Here is a 26781-nt window from a genome sequence, read left to right as displayed (position 1 = left end):
CAACTTTTCTGTCAGTATTAAAATACTGAAAATTCTTTAAAAGTCAAATTTTTCCAATGTAAGTCATTAGTTGGCTGTTAGTCAATTTACTATGCTCTTAGTAGTTGCCTTAAAGTGACTACCAATTATGTCTTGACATTTGACTGTCATTGGCATGGTTAGGTGCTATTTTGTTAAGCTATCTTTGGTAACCTAGGTTGTAATGGACAATCAGCAGACTTTTCCTTGTTAACCTTTTATAGTTCACTCCATGGGTCACTCTAATACTGTCCTGTCAAGTTGAAGATGCTTGTAGTCAATCATGATAATTCCCTCAACATCCCAGTAGATGGTTGCCTTGATTTGGTCTTGACAATCGAGTTCAAGATCCTTAGGCTTGCACTAAAGAAAGAAGTATACTGTCTTAGTGAAAGCCAGCTACTTTCTGCTACAGAACTTTCCACCACATAATTACAAAGCTGTTTCAAACTTAGGACCTCTAGATAATTACTTGGATGAGCTGTATTCCATCTCTCTGGTCACTACCAAGTATATCAAACATTTGAAGTTTTTTTGCATATCTCATTTATATGTTTGAAATCAGTAAATAATATATTCAGTGAGAAGGAAAAAGTTTTAAAAGTCATTGCTTTTCTAATATTATTTTTCTCTTTCTGAAAGGTCCATTGCCCTTTGATTTTTTTTTAATAAAGTTTTTGTTTTCACTGTGATGGACAATATATGAAGAGAGTAGTATCTGTATGACATAGGTATACTATTATGCCTGAATTATTCTTAAGTTACTGAATTAAAAAAAAATCAAGGAACAAGAAATTATGGTGGCCAATTGAGATTTACACAGTAAAATTTATTAATTTTCTCACAATAAAGTAAACTGTTCTGTGATATAGTAAAGTAAATACAACTTATTTTTGTAATTTATAGAAATAAGAATGAATGTGTTACTTTAGTTCTCATATTAAGATGACCTTTCCTGCCCAGATTTACTAAAGTGTTTTTTGAGGAATTATCCCCATAATGACCTTCAGACAAAGTCAATAGCACCCAATGCTCTCCCTTCTAAAATATTTACAGCTCCTGAACTCTAATTTTAATCTTGAGTAAAATTTCATGCTGTAACCAAACTCATATGAAAAATTAACTACAGCTTTAGTATAACACACTTTTTACATTTACCCACTTTCAGAATATTTGGTGAACAAATATAACTTTAATGTCTTTTGAAGGGAACCAAAGAGGCATCTGGTATCTAAGAGTCTCTGTATGATCCTTATCCTGGTTAAATACCAATACTAAGTGTTTTTATTGGTGACATTATCTCTGTGATCTTTTAGTAAATGATCTATTTCTTGGAGTTGACGGGTTAACAGCTTGAACATCTGTAGGCATGACATTTTATTTTGAGAGTCATGTTGAGGTGGAAAATGATGTACGTGTGTCTGTCGAGTGTTTAGACTTCATTTTTGAGTAGCTGCATCATCAAAATTTGCAGGTATTAAGAGCCACTGACAATACCTATAATTTCACCTGAAAAAGCAGAAAAGCTTGATACCAGGTTCACATACCTTCAAACTGCAATAATGTTATTTATGCAAATATAGTTAAGAGTGATGCATCAAGAATTCTCTGGCATCATAAGTTTGTAATTATATTTCCTATAACACTCTAATGCATCAAGGATCATTCTAGAGACACATTTAAAGGTCACATAGGCTTCCTAGTTATTTAACAGACACTGGAACTCCTTTAATATTTACAACCCTTCTTACGGAAAAGTTTTGGACAACCTCACTTGTACTGGACAAGATGACTGTGGGGATGAGGAAGATGAAAGGGACTGTCATAAGTCACCTCAGAATGTTCTGTTCTGTCTTACTTCTGACTCCGAACTGAAATTGGTCTAAAAATTACTATCCATACACCATAAGTTCATAAAGTATTGAAAAATACAACAGCAATTATGGGCAAAGAAATATTAAAGGAACTCGTATGTGAAGCAACAGGAAATAAAGGAAATGCAAGTTTAGATCATGAGAAAATTAAGTATCGCCCAGTTTAAACATTTAGTGTGATTAATTAATAAATGTTGTAAATTGAAGGTAAATGACGTTCAACATTTTAGAACTCACTTCTATGGAAGCCATGCATATATTGAGAGTTTTTTTTTTCATGTTAAGAAAATTTTAATTAATATTTTAATTATAAAAGTGTAATTTATCTTCCAAAGAAAGTTCAAAATATAATTTATTAATGTTTGATTGACTGATTTGAACTAATAAAGAGCATACTATTAATCTCAAAATCAGTGATTAGTAACACACATTAGGATCATCAGTGAAAAGATAAGTGTTTATTGCAAGTTGTGAGAAGACTTCAGAGTCAGATGTGGATTTAAACTTCAACTCCGGCACTGGAAACTTGTATATTCTTGGGTGAATTATTAGAATCCATGAGACTTACTTTCCTCATTTATAAAATGGTCATGGTGATCCCAAGGTGAGAAGTTTATAATGAGATTCAATTAGTAACTATATGTGAAAGAACCTAGCCTAGTGCATGATACAAAGTAGATATTCAATAGATCCTACTTTATTGTTATTATTGCTTAAATAAACTCAAAGAATATAGCAAAAACTGCTTTACCGTGTAGGAGATATTTATTATAATAACATATGTATGGCATATAAAAATCTTTACCAGTTATGACATTGTCCTTATATATTAATAAGATTATAGGAATAAATATCAATAATTCTGATTTAAAATGTGATAGTTATAGAAAGTATTTGCTTTAAGGAATGCTGGGGAATATGTATTGAGGGAAGATGTTTCTCTCAACACATTACAGGCAGCAAAGTGATCAAAGAAATAATTTTTTAAGTGATATTGGAATAACTTTTTAAAAAATTACAATGAATTGTGCTCTGCCACTTAACCTCTCAATACCATGTCTTTGAAATGAGGAGACATTTAAATGTTTTAAATATATATATTTATATTTATATGTTGTTAATATCTTTCTTCTTACTGTTAGTTTATAAAATCTAATCTGGAGGTCATCTGAGCTGCTCAAAGCTTAACTGCACATCTGAAACTAGTAGCTCTCTGGATGTGAGACATTCACTTTGTGCTCTAGGATATGTTTAATATAATAATATAATAAATATGTTGAATGTCAGAAAAGCTCTGTTTAAGAAGTCATGAGCTAAGATTGTCATTCCACGATACCTGTATGTTTCCTCCTCTAGCGGAATTTAAATGTCAGCCAGGCCGATTTCAGTGTGGAACTGGGCTCTGTGCTCTGCCCGCTTTCATCTGTGATGGAGAGAATGACTGTGGGGACAATTCTGATGAACTCAACTGTGGTAGGTGACTACATTCTTAACTAAGGAACACGAATCTACTTCTTAACTGATTATGTCTGCACTGATTTAAATTCAGACACAGGCTTTAGCCCACATTTTTTGTTCTCTCTTTTAGACACACATGTCTGCCTCTCAGGTCAGTTCAAGTGTACCAAGAACCAGAAATGCATCCCAGTAAACCTCAGATGCAATGGGCAGGATGACTGTGGGGATGAGGAAGATGAAAGGGACTGTCGTAAGTCACCTCTAACTGTTCACTCTGACCTCTGACTCCCAGCTGAAATTGGTCTAAAAATTATTATTGTTCACCATAAATTTATACAGTGTTGAAAATATAACTGCAATGATGGGCAAATAATTCCAACTAGATGTCTATTGGGATGGTTAAGGAACTCTGTATAAAAATATATAGAAAATTAAAACATGGGTGATCTTTACTTAAAAGCTACCTGGAGATTATTACAAACATGAAAAAACATGCATTCATCCACATCGTCCTTAAGAGAAGCAGCAAAAACAAATTACAGGTGATTATGGTGCTTTTTTTAAAAATACAGATTTTTTTTTTACCATATTAAGTAGCTGCAGGTAATTTTCTTCTGTTGATTTAATTAGTTACTTGAAATCAACTCCATTTTAAGTAGAGATTTTTTTTTCCCTTAATAATAACATATTGAATGTATAATAAGAAACAAAATTCTGGACAAAATAACCTAACAAAATCACTTGTTAAAAACTGTAAATAATACTCCTTCTAATGTATCTTAACAAGCTACTTCAAAAGATAATTGTAAAATAATTTTAATTCTGTTCACCTCTTATTTCAATCTCCCATGAAAGATAAATATACATAAAATGGGAGGCAGAACAGTTTATACATCATATACATACATGCACGTAGGCAGACCGGCACATACACACACATACATGTACATACACAGGATCTGAGCCATAGAGCACCTGTCAAGTTCAAGCTTTCAACAGAACTGCTGTCAACATTTCTGTCTTGCTGAAGTTTTATTTTATTCCTCTAAAACTTTTATTAGTAAATAATGTGCAGTCATCCAGCAATTTGATTAAGATGGTACATTCAGAATAAAGTCAGTACCAGTTCTTTATGGTTAGCCATTCTAGAAGCTGATCCATTAAACTAAGATTTGTGAAGCAGTTTATAGTTTGAGTCAGATGTTCACCTCTTCCCTCAAAATCTCAACACAACTAGAGGTTTTGATAAATTCTATGCCTTTTTTTTCCTCATTCACTAAATCTTCTGATTTTAGTCTTTTTCTATTTACAAAAACACTTATGTATAAATTCTTAAATTTATTTATCTGAAAAAAATTATTTTGAAAGACCCTGAATTCTTTATTTGTAAATTAGTTTCAAAATATCTAATCAAGGTGAGGTGGTTTTGAAAACTCTGATTTTTGTCAAATGCATCATTTGCAGAAATATGTTTTATTTTTTTATACTGGAACAGGTAATAGGAATACACTATAGATAATTAAAAGTTAAAACTTATCACCTTCAGGGTCTTATTAATTAAAAGATGATAGATTTTCAATTGATTAACTTAAAAATTTATTTGTTTTTTAATTAGAATGTCTATTCTTGTCCAAAGCTACATTTTAATAGATGCTTTCCTCTTAAGCCGAAAACAGCTGCTCTCCAGACTATTTCCAGTGTAAAACTACCAAACACTGCATTTCCAAGCTGTGGGTTTGCGACGAGGATCCAGACTGTGCAGACGCATCAGATGAGGCCAACTGCGGTGAGTGTTTTGTGACGGTGGATCCTACCTCTTGCATTTGTATCATCATCTGAGATGGCCGTAGTGAAATGAATTTGAACACAATTCTGATACAACTAGGGTCTAACATGCGAAAGTTTTTTCTCTGTGCTCCCAGAGTCAATAACCTCAGGTTAGCTATTTTATAAAAAGCATGGAGGGGTAAGGCAGAAGGGTTAAGTATTGCTTTAGCATAAGTCAAAACTGTTTCTAAAAAGACAGATCCGAAAGGTAAGATGAAACTGTCTTCTTATGTTAGCATATGCACATGCTATTAGCATTTAATGAATAGAAACAATAAAACGCTATTTTTATATTGTTCTAGGCTTCATTTCTCTCCCTAAATACATACGATTGTTCATTTATCCAATGGTTATTTTTCATTCTTAAACACGGTGGGGAAAAAGAAAAAAGATAATAAAAGCATCTGTTCTGTTTTAGTAGATGACAGCAGTCATTTAAGTTAGCATGTTTCTGAAACATTAATATTTTCACTTAAGATCAATTATTTTATTTACAGTTATTATTACTTAACATTGCAGAAATGGAGAACATATGTATTCATTTTGTTTAATGCATTTGATTCTATCCTGAATATGTCAACAGTGAAACAGAAATAAAGTAATAGTTGTCATGTGTAACTCATTTTTATCAACATTTATGAAATATTAATTGAGGCTATTTTTTAGGTGACTGCACCAAACTTGGCATTGTTGGGGAAGCAAAAAACCATTTAATCTAGTAATTGATTAGAAAAGACAGAGTTTGTCCAAACTAAAGACAGAAACTTCAGGCTTCTTAGAAAAAATTGTGTTAAATGCATTTGCTAGATTCCACCCTACTGTTAATTAACTCTTATGGGAGAAATCAAAATGACGAAAATCATTTAGGTTCTTTGAAATTCCATTATATTGAACAATACTCATGAGCTATATGTATAATCACAGGCAACAATAGGTCATTAAGAGTTTTTTTTCTAGTACTGTCTCCATATAACTGTGTCTTCAGGACATGCAACCAGTATGGCTTATCACTTTATAGTATCATAAAACCACCATTTCAAACTTTGTGGAATTGACCTTCATAATCAATTCACAAAGCATCAAACCACATCCATCACCAGTTTGTCCATAACACTTATCAAGGACTTTTTCAGATGAGTTTATATTACTGGCTATTTTGCTCTCTTGTCTTTTGTATTTTTGTTTACCAAAGCAACATGGAATAATGACTTATATTAGCTATCTGAAAAATTTCTTGTATGAAATGTTTTTTTTCTCTATTTTACTCTTCTTCTTCCTCACTTTGATGTGATTTAACTGTTTTGGTATGTTACATTGTTCAAACTGATAATTATTAATCATCATAATAAGAATAATGCCTAATATTTATGTGGTGTGTACCGTATGGCCCAAGAAATGTGTTAAAGGCTTTATAATGATTACTTCATTTAATCTCCTTATTATCCCTATTTTATGGTTGAGGAAAATGAGATCCAAGGAGTAACTTACCCCAAATCCTACAGCTAACAAGTGGCGGAACTGGAACTTGAATCCAGGGTTATTTGACACCAAAGCCTCTGCTCTATGACCATAGCATGAATCCACATCATTTTTTCTATATAAAAAGAAAATATTTAAATATTTTCCGTTATAAAGTTATATAGAATTCTCCTAGCCACAATTATTGCTTTAAGTTCCAGACCAGTATACAAATATATACATACATACAGAAAATGGGGGAAAGGATGAATAAGGGTTACCATGTAATTTATCTTAAACCCACTCTAAAATGTTACCGTGGACAGGTGCTAATTTAATTTAAAGAAACTTCTTCTACATCATATTTTAGCATGGCATTTTTCAATCCTTATTTTTGAAGGAGCTAAAAGACCACCTCTTTCCCCTTTCTTCGGTCTTCAATACATATAGAAATGCCATGTATTTTTGCTAATTCCGTTAACACCCTTGTGGGATAGTTCCTCGTTTGATGCTTTATTGAGTGGGAAAGAAACATAACACTCCTTAAAGATTAACCCTATCAAGCTAAGGCCTTATTATTTGAATCTGAGTTACATGTTTCTTTGTGGGTGAGAATGGGCCTTGTCTAGAAGAAGGGATGTGTTTCACTATTTCACATGTCAAGTGGCCTAGCAGGCTGTAGTGTAGACTTGCATTAAATGCTGTTGAGAAACTGGCCCATTCGTTGTTGCAAAACCTCCATTTGCAACCCATTTTTATTTCAGTTGCCCTCTGTACTTTCTTAGCCCAGTGCTCAGTTTAGGGGGAGATTCTTTTTTACTCTTGGAGTTCACCTAGCCCTTACATCTTATTTTTCAGCACCAATATTTGTATTTATCTATAGTTTTATATCTAATTGTCTTCTGTCAGTTCTAAAGTTCCAGGATTATAGTTTGTTTTACCTTGACCTAAATTAAACAATTTGGTTTGTTTTGCTTTTAATTGTGTAAATAAAACCAATGTAGAAGCACACATGCAAGGGAGAGGGAGAGAGAGACAGACAGTCACTATAGAAACGCCTAACAAAACAGAGCACAGTAACTTAACACAAACAAAGTACACATGTAGTATAGGGAACTAAATAACCAGTAATGTGCAAATATTTTTAAAATTATTTGATTTTTATATTTACCAAAATATCACATGTTTATTGCAGTCAGCCCAGTGTAGCTTTTGAGATCTTACGAGTACTTGCAAATTTAACAGCTAATGCTCAATATTTGTAAAAAATTGTATGGTAATTATTTCTAGGTTAGCACAAGGAGGCTTTGAAATCACTTTGAATAGATGTAGATGAAATATAGTTTAGGAGTCTTTGTCCAGTAATCTAGTCATGGTGAGACTTTGAATTTAAAAATTAAATTAACTACATAGTTTCCCATCTTATTACAGCTAGATTTTGAGATGGTTGTATTTGAGTCCATGAAAGCTACATTTGGCACGTTTGGATTTAAATTGAAAAATATTTTTAAAACACCTTTTAATTCTATTTTTGTATAAATATAGATTTAAATCTATGCTACCTTCACAGTTGTAGCAAGATACAGTGGGCCTGTCTTACCCACAGGTTCCACATCAGCAGATGTGGAAGGCCGACTGTACTAAGCTATTTTGTCTAAGGGACTTGAGCATCCATGGATTTTGGTATCCGTAGGGATCCTGGAACCAATCCCCTGTGGATACCAAGGGAAGATTGTAGTTTTAACTTTGTTTTATGAGTTGTTAATAGTTATTATAAAATTATTTCTTTTTGCCTGAGGTTGTTTATTCTTTCCTCACTCTATGCCCAAATAAAAGAAAGCTTTTTAAAATGTAGATATACACACTTCTACTAGACTATTGATGTTAACTACTCTTGGAAGGCTGTTACACTATTTATTACAATATTGGGCCAGCGCCACATTTGAACGCCTGACCACAATCAGTAGACTACTCCAACTGTGGCAGCTCTGGGCTTTTCATTAAGAATCTCAGTTTCAAACTTTCTTCACCTTCTGCCTGCCATTTTCTATTTTAGGAATGAAATGAGCATTTAGGGATTTGACGGATCTGTACTAGATTCATAATTCTTTGTAACAGAGTTGAAACTTTTCTACAATTTGACTCTCATAAGATGATATCAGAATATGTCTTTCCATTATGTTCTCTCTCCCTGGTTTATAGTTTAGATTCTCAGTGCCCTAGATCCCTATGAAACATTCTTTTCATCAGTTTTATGCCTGGGCTTTCCTGGTCAACTATGAACTCACCACTCCGCTCTCTAGAATCAGCTGTTTGTGCTGCCACATCGCTCCTCCCTGTGGTCTCATTTCCTGCTTTCTTCTCCTACATCATTTCGACTTACCTAGAATTCTGTGTCATCAAAGAGAGTCTTGCTTTCACACTGGTTCAGAGTCGTTTGCTGCTTTTGAACAGTCTTGATTTATAACCAACCTGCTGCTTGGCTAATTATTTTTACTTAACGCAGTCGTTATAATCACACTAGCTGGGGCTTGTGAAAGGAACTTGAGCTTCCTACAGTAGCTTTGTACTTTCCACAGCCTGGATTTCAAGCATGACACTGAACACACTTAAACCAAAAGACAGAACCCGTCAATGCTTGCTTTTATTTTCCCTTAAATGTCTGATGAAATTTGAATTGGGTTACTCAAGCTATGAGAATATAAGAAAAAAATATATTTTTTAAGTTAAAGCAAGTGTAATACATATTAAATTATAAGATATTTCAAACACAAAGACTTGCACAGAAAGTTACACAATTATATACCTGTACCATTTTTAATAGACTTTAACATTTGGTCTAAGATATCTCTTAAAACATCTAAATCCCTACAATAACAACTAAAGCCCCCCTCTATCCTTTCCCCTTACCTTCCTCCCCTTGTCCTGAAGTGGCTACATATCATTCACACGTATTTTTTTTTTAATTTTACTGTATTAGTGTGCATTTATTAATATGTACCTGATAGTTTAGAGTATTTTAAAAGTTTACATAAATGGTATTATATTTTCTATATTAATTTGAGGCGTAAGATTCTCTAGTAGTACAGTGTATTCATGTGAATAACATATTTCCATACTAAAGATAATTTCTGCATGTCTCAATTATTACACATTTGTTGGCAAATAAGGTACAAAATGTTTTATTCAATCTGTGCTATAGACACCACGAAATCTCAGTTCTCTGCTCAGTTGCTTTAATTGTTACCTTAGATGAAAGTTTGTTAAAAGCAGATGTGACAACATCTAGAGGCAGGAATCTGTTAACCCTACAGGCAATATTAGGCTAAATGTTATACTTAGGATGGAAGGCTTGGAATGAGCCTGAAGAGGGAAGCTCTGATACTAATGATTAACTATAGTAAAATAATTCATGATATTTGAATTAGTGACTTGTGAATTTAGTTATTTTCAAAAATAATTTCCACTTAGAATAGCATTTAGTAAATGTTAGTTCTATGATTTCAAGATAATCTAGGGGGGAAAGATCTGTGTTCATACATGCAGGAAAGGATGATATACTAAATTCTGTACCTTGGAAAACAGTGCACACTTACATATATTTTGTTAAAACATCTGTTACTGTTTTTAATTAGTGTTTCCTGAATTTAAATATAGGTTACAGATTTATGTATTTTGATTTGTAACAAATTATCTGAACATCCTCAAGTGCCTTTACCCTGCTACGTGGCTGTGACTTTTTTTGGGAGGGGTGAGGTGAGGGGGTTTATTGTTGAGGGAGGCTGCTGGGAGACTGATTTTAAATTTTCTGACATGTGGCATCATAATATCTCTTAGTTATTTGGAAGGGTAGGATTATATATGTTTATGTTAGCAGGTGGGGAGGAGAAAGGGCCTCTAATCCATACATTCTTTGGACCCCTTTTGGTCTCTGCTACCTGATTGGTCTGATCTGTAGTAACTAACCTGTGCTGTGGAGTGCTGGCATCACCACTCTTTGCTTGAGTATAGGCTCAGCTATTTGTCTCCATGATTCCATTCTTGGTGAGCTGCAACCTGATCTTAAGTTTCTGCTGATACATGAAACCTCTTGAGCTAAGATCTTCATGGAGACACATGATCTTGCAAATCTCCAGGTCATGTCAGGAGCCAGGGAGACTGCCTCATGCTTACCTACCTAGCTACCACCGCTATTAATGTCATAGGATCAGTTACTCCTGAATTTTGTTGACTGTGTTATACACTCGACACTAGATGTTTCTCCTAGAAGCTTGGCATGGCCCCAAGATAAAAACTTTGGCTCCAATAGAGCCCTTGAAGAAGAGCCTCTCTGTAGGAATGGGACCAGGAAATTGTCTTCTAGCTTTTATACAAATAAATGAATGAACTACATGTGACTGAATCATTAAATAGTCTAAGTGGAACACATTTGGTCTTTTTATAAATTATCTTCAGTAATTTTTATGCATTGATCATCTCTCTACCAAAAGGATGTACAATTATTTGGTGATGTTTTATTTTTTCTCTGAATAATGAGAGGAAACTGTAAGATTTAATTTTTATTGTACAAAACTAGAAAGAAGCCCACACAATGAGTCAGGAAGCCTGCCAAATATTCCAGACTCTGGATTGATCTGAAGTAAAAGCCAGGAGAGTAAAATAGCTTTTTGCTTGTTAAGGCTTATAGTTGAGTTTGTAAAGGAGGGGAACTACATATTTGTTTTAATAAGAACTGGGTTGGTGCAGTTGGTTTTGTTTGTTTGTTTGTTTGTTTTTTTAAGAAATCGAGTCACAAATTTAACATTTCTGTGATATTTTTGTTTGAAAAACTTCATCCTTGTTATACTGCTCCCCTCATCCTTGGCCAAGTATATTTGATTCTCATAAAATAAAGTAAAATAAAGTAACACACATACATACACACAAACCCTAGTTGCAGATTTATAGCAGTACATAGGAAGCATACGTATTAGATGCTGTATTAAAAAAAAGTATGAAATGTAGAACTTTAAAAATTTGCCTCCTATAACCTACTTTTAGAACAAAAATATGTGTGTTTCTTTTAGTTTATAAGATTCTGTTCACATATCTTTTGGGCTGGCAATTTCCTTAGAGAATATTCTATCATTTATATTTTCAGGTGTTATTTAATGTTGTTTAGTACCATGTATATATGATTATACTGTATATTAATGAATGAAAGTAGGTAAAATGAAAGATTATATTGCTTCTTCTCAACAGCAACACCTGATAATGCACCTCTATGTAGAAGGTACTTTTGTTTATTCCTTTAAGAAAACTTAGATTTGTGCTTATATGTTAAGATCAATTTGAGGATCCAAGTGGTATCAGACTTTGTTTACAAAAAGACTATCCATTTTCAGCCATTAACATTTCAGGACAAAATATAGTAACGCATAAGAAATGACCTATTGTAGAGTTGTGACTGTAACATTTATTAGCTTTGTGATGTGTATGTAGGAGACAGATGTGGTATAGAAGATGATTCTGATAACCATACTTATTCTCCAATCAGTGTTAGATTCAATGCCTGGGCTGCAAAGGCTCTGGGCTAGATTTTTTATGTCATCAGGCCACTGTTCGTATATGGTTCCTTGTTCAGAGTTCATATGGGAAATAATGGGAGTGGAAAGAGAGGTGACGTAGGGTTTAGTGTGAAACAATGAACTCTGTTACCTCTTTCTGGGTTATGGATGCCAGAGTAAATTATTACTTATTTTTATTTCCATTTGAAGTCTTAACCTTCTAATTAATATTTTTATTTTTCAAATCCAAAATTCTTGAGAGGTATTTTTAAAGGAATATGAACAGAAATTCTTCATGATGAGTTTCCTTTGACCGAAAGCAGAATTGACGTGAAAAATATTATTTAAGGGCTAGAGAGATAAAATGGAGAGTGGATCTACCCTGTGACCAGAGATTTCTCATTCCTATGGATCATATTTTCCACATGAGTACAACACCTCCCTTCAAAATTCTATGTTCTAAGAAAGAGACAAACCTCCAGTATATAAATATTTCCCTTTTGATACAGTTACTGGGTTTTGACTAATATTTGAAAAAAAGCAGAATATAAACTGATACTATTTATTAAAGTTCAAGCAAATCTAATATGTTTTCAAAAAATATTTTTGATTAATGGTATTTGGGTTACATTACTCAAGCAGTCAGATTTCTAATTTAAGTTCATATATTTATATTTAACCTTAAACTAATAAAAAGTTACAGAATATGTGTATACCTGCAATAATATTATAGTAACCATTTTGCTGTAAATACTAATATCAAATATTAATGTTAAATTAAATATATGGTATTTTGTTTTAGTTCATTAAAATCAATTATTCAGGAATTGAGTGTATTGACAATTAGTGTTAAATACTGAGTGTTAAATATTGAGTGGCTGACTCAATAAAAAAATCCATATCAGAATGCTGGGAACTTATTTTTTATAAACTGCCATGCAGCTTTAATTAATTAAGCTATTGAAAGAGTAACATCTAACCTGTTTCAACTTGTTGAAGATGTTTCTAAAGTATTAATCTAATTTTTTTCTATCACCAAGTAAACAGTACTGGCAGAAATGTCATATTACTTAATAGCATATATAGCTATAGATCCACATTTTGAATATTCTTATATTACATTAAAAAATCAAATATGGAATCTGTTTATATTTTAGTCTTCTTTGTAATTAACTTCTGAATCCTAAAAACAAAATGTACTCAGAAAATTCAATATATTACTTAATTCCAATTAATCATGTTTTTCTATAAAAGATCATACAGCTATGTCTCTTAACAATTACATCTGTGTATCAGTAAGCTAGATGCCTCATATGGATATTTCTATCTGTTTCTAGAAACTATTCATAGATGGTGAGATGTTATGTTACTTTATGGATTCCTATCCTAGAAGTTCTTTGGATGAACTTAGAGTTCTTGGAATGAGCATATCCCCAGTCCCATGATAATTACTGCTTCAAGAAGAGAATCTTTTGGATTCTCATATCTTCAGTTTGGTCTTTTATCGTTTAAAACCACAAGATCCTTGGTATAAAGAGGCATTGAGCAGTAAAAATCTCACTGGGTAACTATCAGGGAATCACAGAGGTATAGGAAACTACCTCTAGTAATCATAAATCATTTTATGAACTCAGTACCCTGACAATTCAGCCAGTTCTTTTTAAATAAAGAACATTTTCCTGAGTCAGAGGGGAGAAAATTGAGAATCAATCACTTAAAATATGAACAAAAATTTTTTTTCTGTCTGGATTTACCATGTCCATTTCATAATATCCAAATAGAGGTAATTGCAGATCATATTTGTTAATATTTCTTAAAATTATTATTGGGAACATGTAATTTAAAAGCCTGGTATTACCAAGAGATATTACCAATGGATATTGGTATTACCAATAGGGAATTTGAAAATTATGCACAAGGCTGAATTTCAAGGGGCTTTCACAGCAGCACCCCTGTTCTTTGCAGAGGAAAGCACCAGGACTTTTAAAATCTCTGGATACAATCAATTCATCCTACGACATACTTTGGGCCCAGATTGTATTACTTGTTTTCTTTTTAATATTTTGCTTGTAGAGCTAAGCTTGATTTTTATATCTTTATAACATTCATTTATTTTAAAAATTAATAAACATCTACTGAAAATGTTAAGTAAGCCATTATATATACTCAGGGAATTCAAAGTCTAATAATAAGGATAGTTTTGAAAGCTCATCATGCTAGGCATTGTGCTAAACTTTATGTGTGGATTATTTCATTTAATCCTCACAACAATCCTACAAGAGAGGATGTTATGTGAGAGAGTATAACTATCATTATTCCTATTTTATAAGTAAGGATATAAGGCTCAGAGAGTGTAAGTAATTTTCCCAGTATTACCCAGGTAGAAAATGAGTAAGCAGAATTTGATTTCACTGGAGATGTCTTCAGCCCCATGCACTTAACCATTACTCAGTAGAGCTTCCTTGACCTGGCTTAAATTTGCAATAAGGCAAGGAATTAAGATGCAGATACAAATGATCCTAGACAAATAGGAATGGATAAATGTCATCAGAAAAAAATGCATACTTAAATAGCATTTTTTTTAATAACATTGTCACTAATAGTGAGTGGGCGTAGGAGTGACAGTAAAGGGATGCCTTGTATATAGTCAATTTGAAAGCAAAACAATGTCATTAAATTCTAGCTTGACACAATTCTAGTTTGACACTAGCCTAACAAAATCCAATTCTCTCTTTGTTAAAAAGGGAGATTAGTGAGTGTTGAGCAAAGCCCTATTTTCCCATGACCAAACTTTTCATAATGAAGCAACTAGAAAAAATGAAAGAACACTGAACAGGGGATAACCTTCTCAGCAGCCAGTCAATACTATGTAACACCCTGCTTATTCACTGTTAGAGCCATCTGGTACGTGATCCACAGCTTGCCATCCATGTCGTGCAGGTCACACGTTTGAAAATGTTGTCCTCCACTTGATTAACAGAATGAATGAACATGAATATAGATTTATTTTTTAGATCATGCGTTTTCTCCTTCCTGAAACTTTTATAAATACATGTAATTGCTGTAGGTACGTACAAAGAGTATTTTCAGGAAATGGAGACATTCCTCAGAGTCTAACTCTATGCATAATGCAAGTCATTTAAGGAACTGCAACAGTGCTTTTAAAAATGGTATCTTCATTATATTCTTATTCAAAAGTCTCTACCAATCTAAATGAAGCATAAGTAATACAGACGATCTATTAATAGATAAAATGAATTCTAGAATTATTGTTATCAATGGTTATTAATTTTGGATGACTAAACTATTATTAAAATAGATTAAAATACAAGTGACTACTGAGAAGAGAATATTTGCTCATGCTAGTATTACTCTTAGTATACTTTAGAAAACTTTCACCATGCAGAAGTGAAGGTTATTGACACTGTGCTTTGTTCCAATTTTTTGAAAACTTTAAATAAGAAAGCATTTTTTTCTTATTTTATGAAATTTGGTAATTAATCACTGGGCATGAATTATCTAGATTCTTTTTTGGAAAAAAGTCTTGGCACTAAATGCTGTATTTTTTGGCACTGAAACAAATGCAAGAAATGAACATGCTAAAATCTCTAGTTTGGAGCAGTTAAGACAAAAGTAAATTGACTAAAGGTATGACTCTTTTTCAAAAACTATCGGATGTTGGGTAATGGGATGGCAGTACCAGTCTTAAATCCCAGAGCTTTCTTTGTGCTCTTTGGTTTTCACAGCTGGAATTTACTACTTCTTTATAGTACAAAATTATTCATCCACCCGGTTTCATTTTTTTGGCTCAATGCTGTGACTTAGTAATTTTCAGCATCTTACTGACAGATGGAAAGTGTTCACTTACCATGTTGCTGAACTAACACGGAATGCATTTCTAAACCACAATAAAGGATGGAGCTGAAAGTGTCAAGTCCACGCAGTTTCATCTACAGTGGGTATATTGTTATGATGTTCATAGAATCTTCAAAGGAAAAGGATCATTAGAGGTCCTCTGGTTTTCACCTGCTTTAATAGGGCCACATCTATCATTCCTAATCAAACAAACAAACAACAAAAATACTTCTCTTTGTCTAGGTAATATGCTAGAATCACACTATAAATTAAGCCTATTTTTTTTCCTTTTAAAATATTTCCAGTGGAAATATTGAATAACCAAACGTTATCCTTTGGGTTAAAGTCCTTTGTTTAAGGACTCAAATTTTTTTACATCCTTCTTCAGGCCAAATAATTTCATTTTCTTTAATCTCTCTGCATGTGTTCTATTTTCCATTCTATTAATCAGCTGTATATCTCTCTCCTGAAACCTTCCCAAGTTCTATGCTTTGGGTAAGATCTATGGAACAGTATGCAGCATTTTTAGTTATATATGTGCTGAGTATCTCCTGTTCTCCATTGCTGTATGCCCACTCTTGTATTCTAATACTGCTTCTATGTTGTTGCATTTTTAAAGGTTCTAATGAAGCCTACTGTCTCCCTTGCCAAATTATAAATTCCAGGAGGGCTGGATCTATATATCTTTCTAATCCCTAATATATCCAGTACCTAGTACAGAATCTGGCACAGATAAATATTTGAGGAACGAGTGAAGGAAGGAAATTTTAAAAATACAGATTTTATTTGGTTCAACCGAATACAATACCTTTCTCCCCTAAACCTGAACTTTGGGAATCTAGTTTTCTTTCTTTGAGTTTATATGTATTTTATTTCATATTTGTGAAGAACTGCTTTTCCTTCTGATCAATTCAATAGTTGGGGCTTGATTAGTGTACAAAATCGGCTAAAATTGTAAGGGAATTTCAATAAAGAGAATCACTGACATGTTCTGTCAAACTTGTACAATGAGATGTGCCTCCTCTCTGTAGGAAGAAAGTGTGCTATGGCAGTACAATCAGGCAGCTTTCTGAAAAGAGCCTAAAACTCTGGCGTTACTGGCAACAGAGCTCCATTCTTGATTTCAAAATTCGTTAAGTGGATAGATTCTTCAGGTCTCTACTATTTCCTCATTTGTAAACAGATATAATACTTTTGTCCTTAGAAAGCTGATGAGAGGGTTAAAAGAAATAAAGGTATATGAGTACCTAGTAGATGTATAAGTACATAATAGACCCGCAGAAAATATTTTTTGTCCCTTTTATCAGAACTTTTTGCTACATATTTAGTATTGACACAGGCTAAAACAATTGCACATTCTGTAATGGAGACAGAAGGGAACAAATAAAAGATTTAAATAAATACTATGAAATTTTATGACAATAAAATGGTTCTGTGAAATCTTGCTTTTTTTGTCAGAAGAGAGGAAAAAATAAAGCGTAGAGTTAATAACAAAGAGTTGGTGACTTAAGAGAATAATGCCCAGTGTATTAATAAATGTTAAAGAACATATGACTAGTATGAATCTTCAGGTACATATTATATGGTATCCAGGAAATCTTAGATTCACAATTCTGTATATTCACTACACGTCCCTGTGAGTCCTGTTTGTTTAACAGCTTTATTGAAGTATAATTGGCATACAATAAACTGCATATATTTAAAATGGACAATTTGATAAGTTTTAACAGGTTTGTTAAACAGGTGATTAAATCCTCACCACAATCAAGATAATGAACATGTTTATTACCCCTAGAAATTTGTTTCCCTTTGCAGTACCTCTCCCTCACCCCACTTCCTGCCTTGCCTCTATTACCTGCTTTCAGCCCCTGTAGATTAGTGTACATTTACATAAAACTGGAGTCATACAGTATGTATGAACTTTGTCTGGCTTATTTCACTCAGCTTAATTATTTTGAGATTATCCATGTTGATGGTTGTATTGAATGTTCATCCCTTTATATTGCTGTGAACAATTCTATTGTATGGATAAATATAATATTTTTTATCTATTTATCCATTTATGGTCATTTGGGTCAGTGCAAGGGTTTTTTTAATTGAAGTATAGTTGATGTACAATATTATATAAGTTACAGGTATGCAATATAGTGATTCACAATTTTAAAGGTTATATTCTGTTTATAGTTATTATAAAATATTTTCTATATTCCCCATGTTGTACAATACATTCTTTTAGCTTATTTTATATCTGTCTAATAGTTTGTACCTCTTAATCCCCTGATTCAAGTTTTAGACTATTGCAAATCAAGTTGCTATGAACATTCTTGTATTAGTCTTGGTATGGATACATGCTTTCTTTTCTCTACAGGTAGACTAGTTCACATGATAAGCGTATGCTTAACTTTTTAAGAAACGTTTTAAGAAAGTATCAATCTCTTTTCCAAAGTGGTTGTACTATTTTACCATTCCCACTGGCAGTATTGGAGAATTCCAGGTTCCTCCACATCCTTGCCAATACTTGATACTTTTAAATTTTAGTCATTCTAATAGATTTGTAATGGTATCTCATTGTGGTTTTAATTTGCATTTCATTAATGATTAATGATATTGAACATCATTTCACATGCGTATTTGCTGTCTGTATATCTTCCTTGGTGAAGTATGTATTCAAATAATTTTCTCATGTTTTTATTGGATTGTTTGTTTTTATATTATTGAATTCTACAAGTTCTTATATATTCTGAATCCAGGTTATTTTTTGGATAAATGTTTTGCAAATATATTTTCGTAGTCTATGCCTTGTCTTTTCATTCTCTTCTTCTCCTTACTCTAGGTTCAATTTGCTCTTCTTGTTCTAGTTTATTATTGTGTAAGCTGAGGTCACTGATTTGAAACCTTTCTTCTCTTATAATATAGGTGTTTCATTTTTTAATGTGCACCTAAATACTGCTTTAGCAGCATCCCACATATTTTTATATGTTGTATTTTTATTCATTTCTAACTTGTACTTTCTAACTTCACTTTTTATTTCTTCTTCAACCTGTGGGTTATTTAGAAATGTGTTATTTAGTGTCCAAGTAACTGGGGATATTCTAGATATTTTTGTTTATAATTTAATTCCATTGGTGGCCAGAATACATACTTTGCATGATTTGAATTTCTTCTTTACTTAACTTGAATTCTTTAAAATTTATTGATACATCGTTTATTGTTCATGATTTAGTCTATTGTGATAAAGATTTCACATTCCTTTGAAAAGAAAGTAGATTTTGCTGTTGTTGGGTGCTCTATACATATCCTTAGATCAAGTTGGTTGATAGTGCTGTTTAGGTCTCCTATATCCTTACTAATTTTTTGTGTACTTATTCTATCATTTACTGTGAGATGGGTAGTGAAATTTCTGACTTACTGTGAATTTTTCTTTGCAATTCTACCAGTTTTTGCTTCATATATTTTGAAATGTTGTTATCCGTGCCTTTTAGAATTGTTATGTTTCCATTTGTAATTAGTAAATAAACTTCCTTATCCCTAGTAAAATTCTTTGCTATGAAATCTACTTTGATATTATTATAGCCTCTCTTGGTTTCTTTTATTTATTATTAGCATGGTATATCTTTCTCTATTCTTTTACTTCTAACATATTTGTGACTTTATATTTAAAGTGTATTTCCTAGAGTTAGCACAGAATTGGGAATTTTTTTCCAAGTTGATAATCTCTGCCTTTTAATTGGAGTTTTTAGACCATTTACATTTTAGGTGACTGTGAATATGTCTGTTTGAGTCTATCATCTTTCTTAAAATATGATTTGTTAGGTGAAATCAGAGCAGTGTTTTTGTTTTCTAGGACTAACTCTTTTCTACTGAGCTGACACCATTCTATTCTGAATATTCTACCCAGTGTCCTGTACATTATAAAATTGTCCAGTTTTACTAGTGGGAACAGGCACCGTTCATTCCAGGTCCTGTGTGAGCTGCAGATACTCTCCCTATAATCTTTGCAGATGGTTCTTTTGCTAACATCTGGTAGTTTCCTTATATGTGCATACTGAGTCATCTTCTGCTATATACTCAAGGAAGATCCTCTGTAAATCTCCAAGGTTCACATTCTGTGCAGCATTTTCGTCTCCATGGCTGTCCTGAGTACCTGCATGATCTTGGACTCTCAGTTCAGTCTTGTCAACTCATGGAGTCCACTGGATTTTCCCTATGTTTCCCTTTCTCATCTTGCAGCCTGGAAATTCTCTCAAGACAATAAGACCCAGGATTGTTAGGGCTTACCTCATTTGTTTCTTTTCTCTCAGAGATCATTGTACTTTATTGCCTGATGTTTAATGTCTTGATAACCACTGTTCCATATATCTTATCTTTTTTTTTTTTTGGTTGTTTCAGGTAGAGGGTAAATCTGGTGCCTCTTACTCTAACCAAAAATCTTTTTTTTTTTTTTAATATGAAGCACAACTTCTTTGATAAACTTTCAATGCTTTGTTTGCCCTCCTTTGACATTTCTAAATTAATGTCCCAGCCACTAAGTCATAATCTGTTTTTTTAATCAGATTTTATTTCTCCAGGTCTCTATCACCAGGTTAATGCTTAGTTATAGTACTACCACATATCTGAAGAAGTTGGCATAAGTAATGATTTTGGAATAACACAGAGACACTGAATATAGTTCTAAACAGGGACAGAATTCTTACCATACTGTTACTTTATTCTAATAGAACTTTAAGAGTATATTGCCTTTTTTGGTCTACAAGGAGTGCACTTTTTTTTTTATCAGGTGTAAGTACTTGGAGAGCAGATATTGTAAGTTCTTATATAATAATTTTTATTGGAGTTTTAGATAGATAAATAGATAGGCAGTTTTTAAAGGGATTTTTGGAAATATTTAGAAGAAACGTATAGATGAGGAGCTGACTGCAGTACTCATTGTATATTCTCTAGGGTGATAACTTTTCTAGGAATATGCCAATCATAACTCTGTACTCAGGCTAAATTATAAAGCTTGTAAGTAAGGCTACATCATCAGTGACTGAGCATTTTCTCCTTCTTTCACGTTATTTTTGAGGATGGTCACCCTATAACCTGTCTTCTTGCCCTATATTTAGCACCCAGAAATGTCTCCTTGAGTAGCAATGATGTGAAATACCTTTGAGTTGTTAAGCACTTCTGTATTTTATATGTTTTTGGTCCACAGGCAAGGTCAGGTGAGATGAGTTATTTCAAAATCTGAAAATTTGTCTATGTGAGGAAGATACTGAGAGTGGTGGTTCTTTACACAAAAGGAGACAAATTCAGCCCTGGTGCAAATGTGTCTCACTGGAGCCCATGGGCTATTCAGGACCAATGAATCAGTGGCTATGGTGAAAGGCCATCAGCCAAACATGAATTTGCAACTATTATAACTGGACCAAGGCCCACTACAGTAATTTATATTCTCAGTGCAGCTTCTGCCTCCATCCCTTAAAGACTAGAGGAGAGTTTAGTGAAAGACAGGAGAGTCACGAGTGGGTGGGAGCCAGAATCTGGGGAAAGGTGGGCATAGGCAGAATCACAGATTCTCTACTGGGCCTAGGACAGGCTTCAAGAAAGAAGGCAGAGAGCTGTGGTGAGAAATGGAAACATCCCCATGCTGTTCTTTGGTGAGAACTCATTCCTTCTCCATGTAGGCATTGCTTCACCCAGGGCACGTTTTTATTAGACATGTCACTGCTACATGCAGTTGACATTCTGAAAATGCTGATTATTTATGTTATTTAAACTGATCAAATCTGAATGATAAGGTTAATATTATTTTTTTTTATTTCACTTTTATTATGTTAGGCCCTGGGCCAGGAATTGAGTTGTGGAAGTAAAAGAAGAAGCTGAAACTAAATCTATATGATTTAACTGTCTTTAGGGATAAAAGCAATATATTCCAAACCTTGAATACAGAAGTGATGTTGATTTCCACAGTTAATATAAAAGAAAGATGGTCATTGGAGAATACTTTAGGAAAAGTATTAGCTATCTTTTTAAAGGATTTTTAAAACTAACAAGATTTTAAATCCTATTAGATATGGGATTCTCTTTTTATTAATAAACAGGCAACAGCACTGCAAACTTTCTGAAAAGGATCAACTTAATTATGTGCTAAGATCTCCTGCTGAGGTGGAGATGATATTTTGTTTAATGTAGAACAAATAGTTCTACAAATGACACCATGACGAGCATGGTCTCTGGTATGTGAATATCTGCCAAGCGAATACAAATGGTTTTAAGAAATGTCATTTTCCTTCAAAACTATTTCTTAATGGTATATGCAATTTAATTTTAAAATGGCAAGTTTTCTTACTTAGAGGCTTTTAGAGTAAAAATTAGTAGCTTTGGCTCTGTAGCCACACGTCACGGAAAGGTAAGATTATTCAACTAGTCCCTTCCTAGGTAAGTGCTGCATTTTAGCAGGAAACAATAGAGGTTCACAGTGACAGATTTCCTATTGGAAACCTCAGTTCAGATCTGTCTCTAAGGGGATTTTCTCTAAAGCAAACATTCTTAAACACTGGCAGAGAAAGGAAAACCAATGTTACTTTATCTGGAGTATATAAGGAACTTAAGACAGAAGATAAAGGATTAAGATGGCTTTACTTTTTTCTTCAGCTTTGGAATACAGTCTTGGAGATGTCAACCCAAAATTTTAGGTACAATGTGATAGAATTGTGTGTTTCTGTTTGTGTGTGTAAGTGTATTACATTTCTCTTTCTTTAAAGCTAAAATAATGCAACCAATCTACCATTATTGTACTGCCTGCCAATAACACCTTTAGGGCTTCTTTTAAAACTCATTTTTATTACAGTATTTTTCAGTTTATAAGGTATATTTAAAAAAATTCACAGTTCCTAATGTTCTGTTAAATGTTTGTACTCCATTACGATGTAAGATAACATATTTTCAAGACTAAATATTCTGCCATCGCTCTATAGCATACACAGGCTTCATAAATGCTTTTGAAAATCACCTAGTTAATTAAAGTTACAGAACCTAAAATGATGAAAAATCCTCAGAATACTCATATGAATACATATGTAGTTATCACACTAGTAGTATGATAGAATGTAAAGATCAGTAAATAATTTGGCCTCATGATTTACTGACCATATAATAATATTAAGTGTATGAACATCCATATGCTTCAGTTTTCTTGTGTAAAATGAGCAATATCTATCATAAACTTATTAAGAGGATTAAGTAAAACTACATTCTCAAAATGATTTATACCATATCTGACACATAATGGGTCTGTTTAAGTTAAATGTTCTCTCCTCCTGAAAGCAAATATTTTTTCCAACACTGAGTCAATGGAACATTTATGCTAACTTAGAAATATGAAGAGGAATATGCTGTTTTCATCTAGTATATTTAGATTAGATTTGATATATTTACCTCCATTTGGATATATATTTTCCATAATATTTCTCAATTATTTACATATATATTTTCATTTTCATTTTTTTCAGATGAGTAAAAGCCCATTTAGGAGTGCCCAAAGTGAGGGTTCTATATAAAGCCATTTTAAGTCAAATATTATGAACTGGCTCAGAGGTTGACTATAACCAATGTAATTAGACTTGTAAAGTGGAGAAATCATTGATAAACTTTGAGAATTAATTTTTATTTAATGGATTTTGTGAAGGATTTACAGTGAAAATCATTCCTGGAGAAGACAGGATCAACCCTTTTGAGAAACATAATGATGCATTTGTCTCTTTTGGGGTCCATCGTTTTCCTTTTATTTTGTAATCAGATCTTGGTGTTTAGTGGAGGGCCCATATTGAAGGATGGTCTTTGCTAAAGATTTGGGCTAAAAGAGGATGAGGGTTTGGCTATTGAGGATAATCAAAGGTAACCAAAAACTAGCAACAGAGATTTGGGAGATACTGATACTTAAGTTTTCCTAAATTTATTCTATTGTACCCCCAGGCTCTTTACCTATATTCAGATTTGTTTATTTATCATTTGAATTTTGAACAGATGGTCTTGATTGACTTGTGGAATTCGTTTCTGGCCATTACCAGAAAAGACAGAAAAGTAGAAACTGGGGGAACAGGAAGAGAGGACAAGATAATTAAATTTAACTGAGGCCCTAAGATGTGTCCATCACTTTCTTGTAATCCTTAGAGAGACCTTCAAATTAGGTGGAATTGATATTATTATTCTGGTTGTTATTTATTCTTCTCATTTAATAGATGAGGAAACAGAGAGTCAGAAAGTTAAAGTCAGGCCAATGAATTGGACACGAGTCTGATTGGCCCAGGGAAAATCAGATTTCCACACAATTATTCCAACTTTTAGGGTCAGAGATCCTGTGCCTAATCAAAATTTTGTCATTAACTACCAGTGTGACTTGAGGAAGTCACATAAGTTCTCTGAGGCTGTTTCTACACCTTAAATGTGGAGGCTTAGATGAGATTATTTATAAGATTTCTTTTCTCCCAGACAGGAACTTCATCCTCTGCAAATAACAAGAATCTGACTATAGTCCACATAATAATACCAATGGAGTATAATTATATTTTTCAAAATTTACCATCTAAATTGCTTATGTTTTCTTAATGATCAGTTTCCATTCAAGTTAGTTTCAATGCCTGAAAGGAGAGAAATTATATAACACAAAGAATGCATTTGTAATTAAGAAAGGTATCAGTTTGCTGTTAACTGAAACTGTTTTAAAAGTTTCTATTAAAATAATGAATTCAATAAAATGTTTTCTCATATATATATAGAAATCTTGTAGACATTTGATTTCTTTATTATATCAAATCGTTTTCATCAAGATACAAGAAAGTTTGCTCAGATCTCTTTGGTGGAACAAAATTTGGCTCATTGTTGCTGAATTATCCAGTCTATTCATTAGCATTGGAAAAGAAGAAAATCTTAGTTTTCTGTGTATCCGTTTTACCCTCAACAGATTTAACTGTTCTCCAAAACACATTTATATAGTGATTGATAAATTTCATTAATTCATAGACCTACAAAGCTCAATTTTCTTCATAAATCTATTAAACATTCTTTAGTTTGAATAGAGTAAGACAATTTTTTCTTTACTTCTTCCAGGAAATTTAATTCCAGTGTATCTCTCCTCCGTCTTTCTTCTTCACTATTCGTGTCCTTCCTCCCATCTCTTCATTTTTGTTCGTTCCTCTTAGCTTCTCTTTGCAGCTTATTCCTTCTATTTTTTTCTCCCCAATTTCAATAATATCTCACTCAGTAAAAGGAGTAGTAACTGTGGGTATTTTTTCCCTACCTCAAATATGTTACCTAGATGATTGAAATTTGAATCTCTTCTACCTTCATTTGGAACCATATGCATATTCCTTTTACCAAAAGGAAATTTTTCATCCAATATTGGTGAAAAAAAGCACAGAATTACAGTGATTCTGCATCTGTCACCTCTCCTGTTTTGGTGTCAATTTTGATGACTTTTTTCCTACCCATTGTCCAGTTGAATGTTTATATCACATCACTATGCTCTTAATGTGCAATAATAAAGAATAATTACTAAAGTCCAAATTCTTTTCAAAAATCAGAACCTTGATCTGTGTCATGACCTTTCGTGGTCAGCAGACCAATTTGAGAAGATATCTAAGTCTTTCTTGACCCTTACCTTAGCAACTCGTCATCCATTTATATGCGAGATGTCTTACAAAATATAATAGAATTTTACATAAAACTTATTATTGTATCTATATAGTAATGATAATGGGATTATTATTTTAAAAGGATACTCAGAATAATTTCTCTTAGGTCTCAGCAAAAAGAAAAAAAATGTTCTGTTTGGTGCTGAAAGGGTTATTATATTTAATCTCCTTTACATCATATACCTTGTTATTTCCTTTTGTACCTATTAGAGTTCATTCTCTATCAAACCCTCACTCCAGATTGTTGAGAATGCTTGCCTTATAACCATGTCTTTTCACATTTTAGCTATGTCTCCTAGATTTGTGCCATCTGAAAGTTTGACAACAACACATTTCATATGTTTACGTAATTTCTTAATAAAATGTTTAATAAAGTTGTGTCAAGGGTGGGTATGCTGGCATACCATCAGGATAGTCCCTTCAGTTTGTCATCAAATATTATTCTTTGGGTCTAGTTTTTCAGCAGCTTAGAATTAACCTTGAAGGTATTATTCAAAATAAATTTATTTATCACCTCTTCAAAGACATAATTGAGTTTTGGTTTCAAGATACAGAATGCCCACGATGTTATATTGGTACATCATAGTTAGTATGGTTCAATTTGTTGTCTCATCCATTGTCCTCTATAACATTTGGTTTTCTATTTTTCCTGAGCACTTTTTCCCCCAGATTTCTTCTTAAGGCAGTCTAGATTAACTTGTAAGTCTTACTTTCAGCATATTCTTTGTAAACTTTGTGATATACACAAATTCATTGAGAAGGATCCATCTTTGAGCTCTTTTTTTTTTTTAAGATTTATTTATTTATGGCTGTGTTGGGTCTTCGTTTCTGTGCGTGGGCTTTCTGTAGTTGCGGCAAGCGGGGGCCACTCTTAATTGCGGTGCGCGGGCCTCTCACTATTGTGGCCTCTCTTGTTGCGGAGCACAGGCTCCAGACGCGCAGGCTAAGTAGTTGTGGCTCACGGGCCTAGTTGCTCCGCGGCATGTGGGATCTTCCCAGTCCAGGGCGCAAACCCGTGTCCCCTGCATTAGCAGGAAGATTCCCAACCGCTGCGCCACCAGGGAAGCCCTG

At 33.1% G+C, this 26781-nt stretch overlaps 1 protein-coding gene across 1 annotated transcript in view; it reads left to right on the top strand.

The window, feature by feature from the left end:
* The window catches only part of LRP1B (LDL receptor related protein 1B), a 1897582-nt gene that overhangs the window by 1691010 nt on the left and 179791 nt on the right, over window positions 1-26781 (top strand). The window contains exons 64-66 of the mRNA XM_036857483.1: window positions 3249-3365; window positions 3481-3600; window positions 5017-5136. Of these exons, the coding sequence (XP_036713378.1) occupies window positions 3249-3365; window positions 3481-3600; window positions 5017-5136 (357 nt within the window). The remainder of the gene's footprint in view (window positions 1-3248; window positions 3366-3480; window positions 3601-5016; window positions 5137-26781) is intronic.

This window comes from Balaenoptera musculus, chromosome 7, assembly GCF_009873245.2.
Source record: "Balaenoptera musculus isolate JJ_BM4_2016_0621 chromosome 7, mBalMus1.pri.v3, whole genome shotgun sequence".
NCBI classification, from domain to species: domain Eukaryota; kingdom Metazoa; phylum Chordata; class Mammalia; order Artiodactyla; family Balaenopteridae; genus Balaenoptera; species Balaenoptera musculus.
Note: the sequence above shows the minus strand (reverse complement) of the source record. Positions and strands in the feature narration are given on the sequence as shown.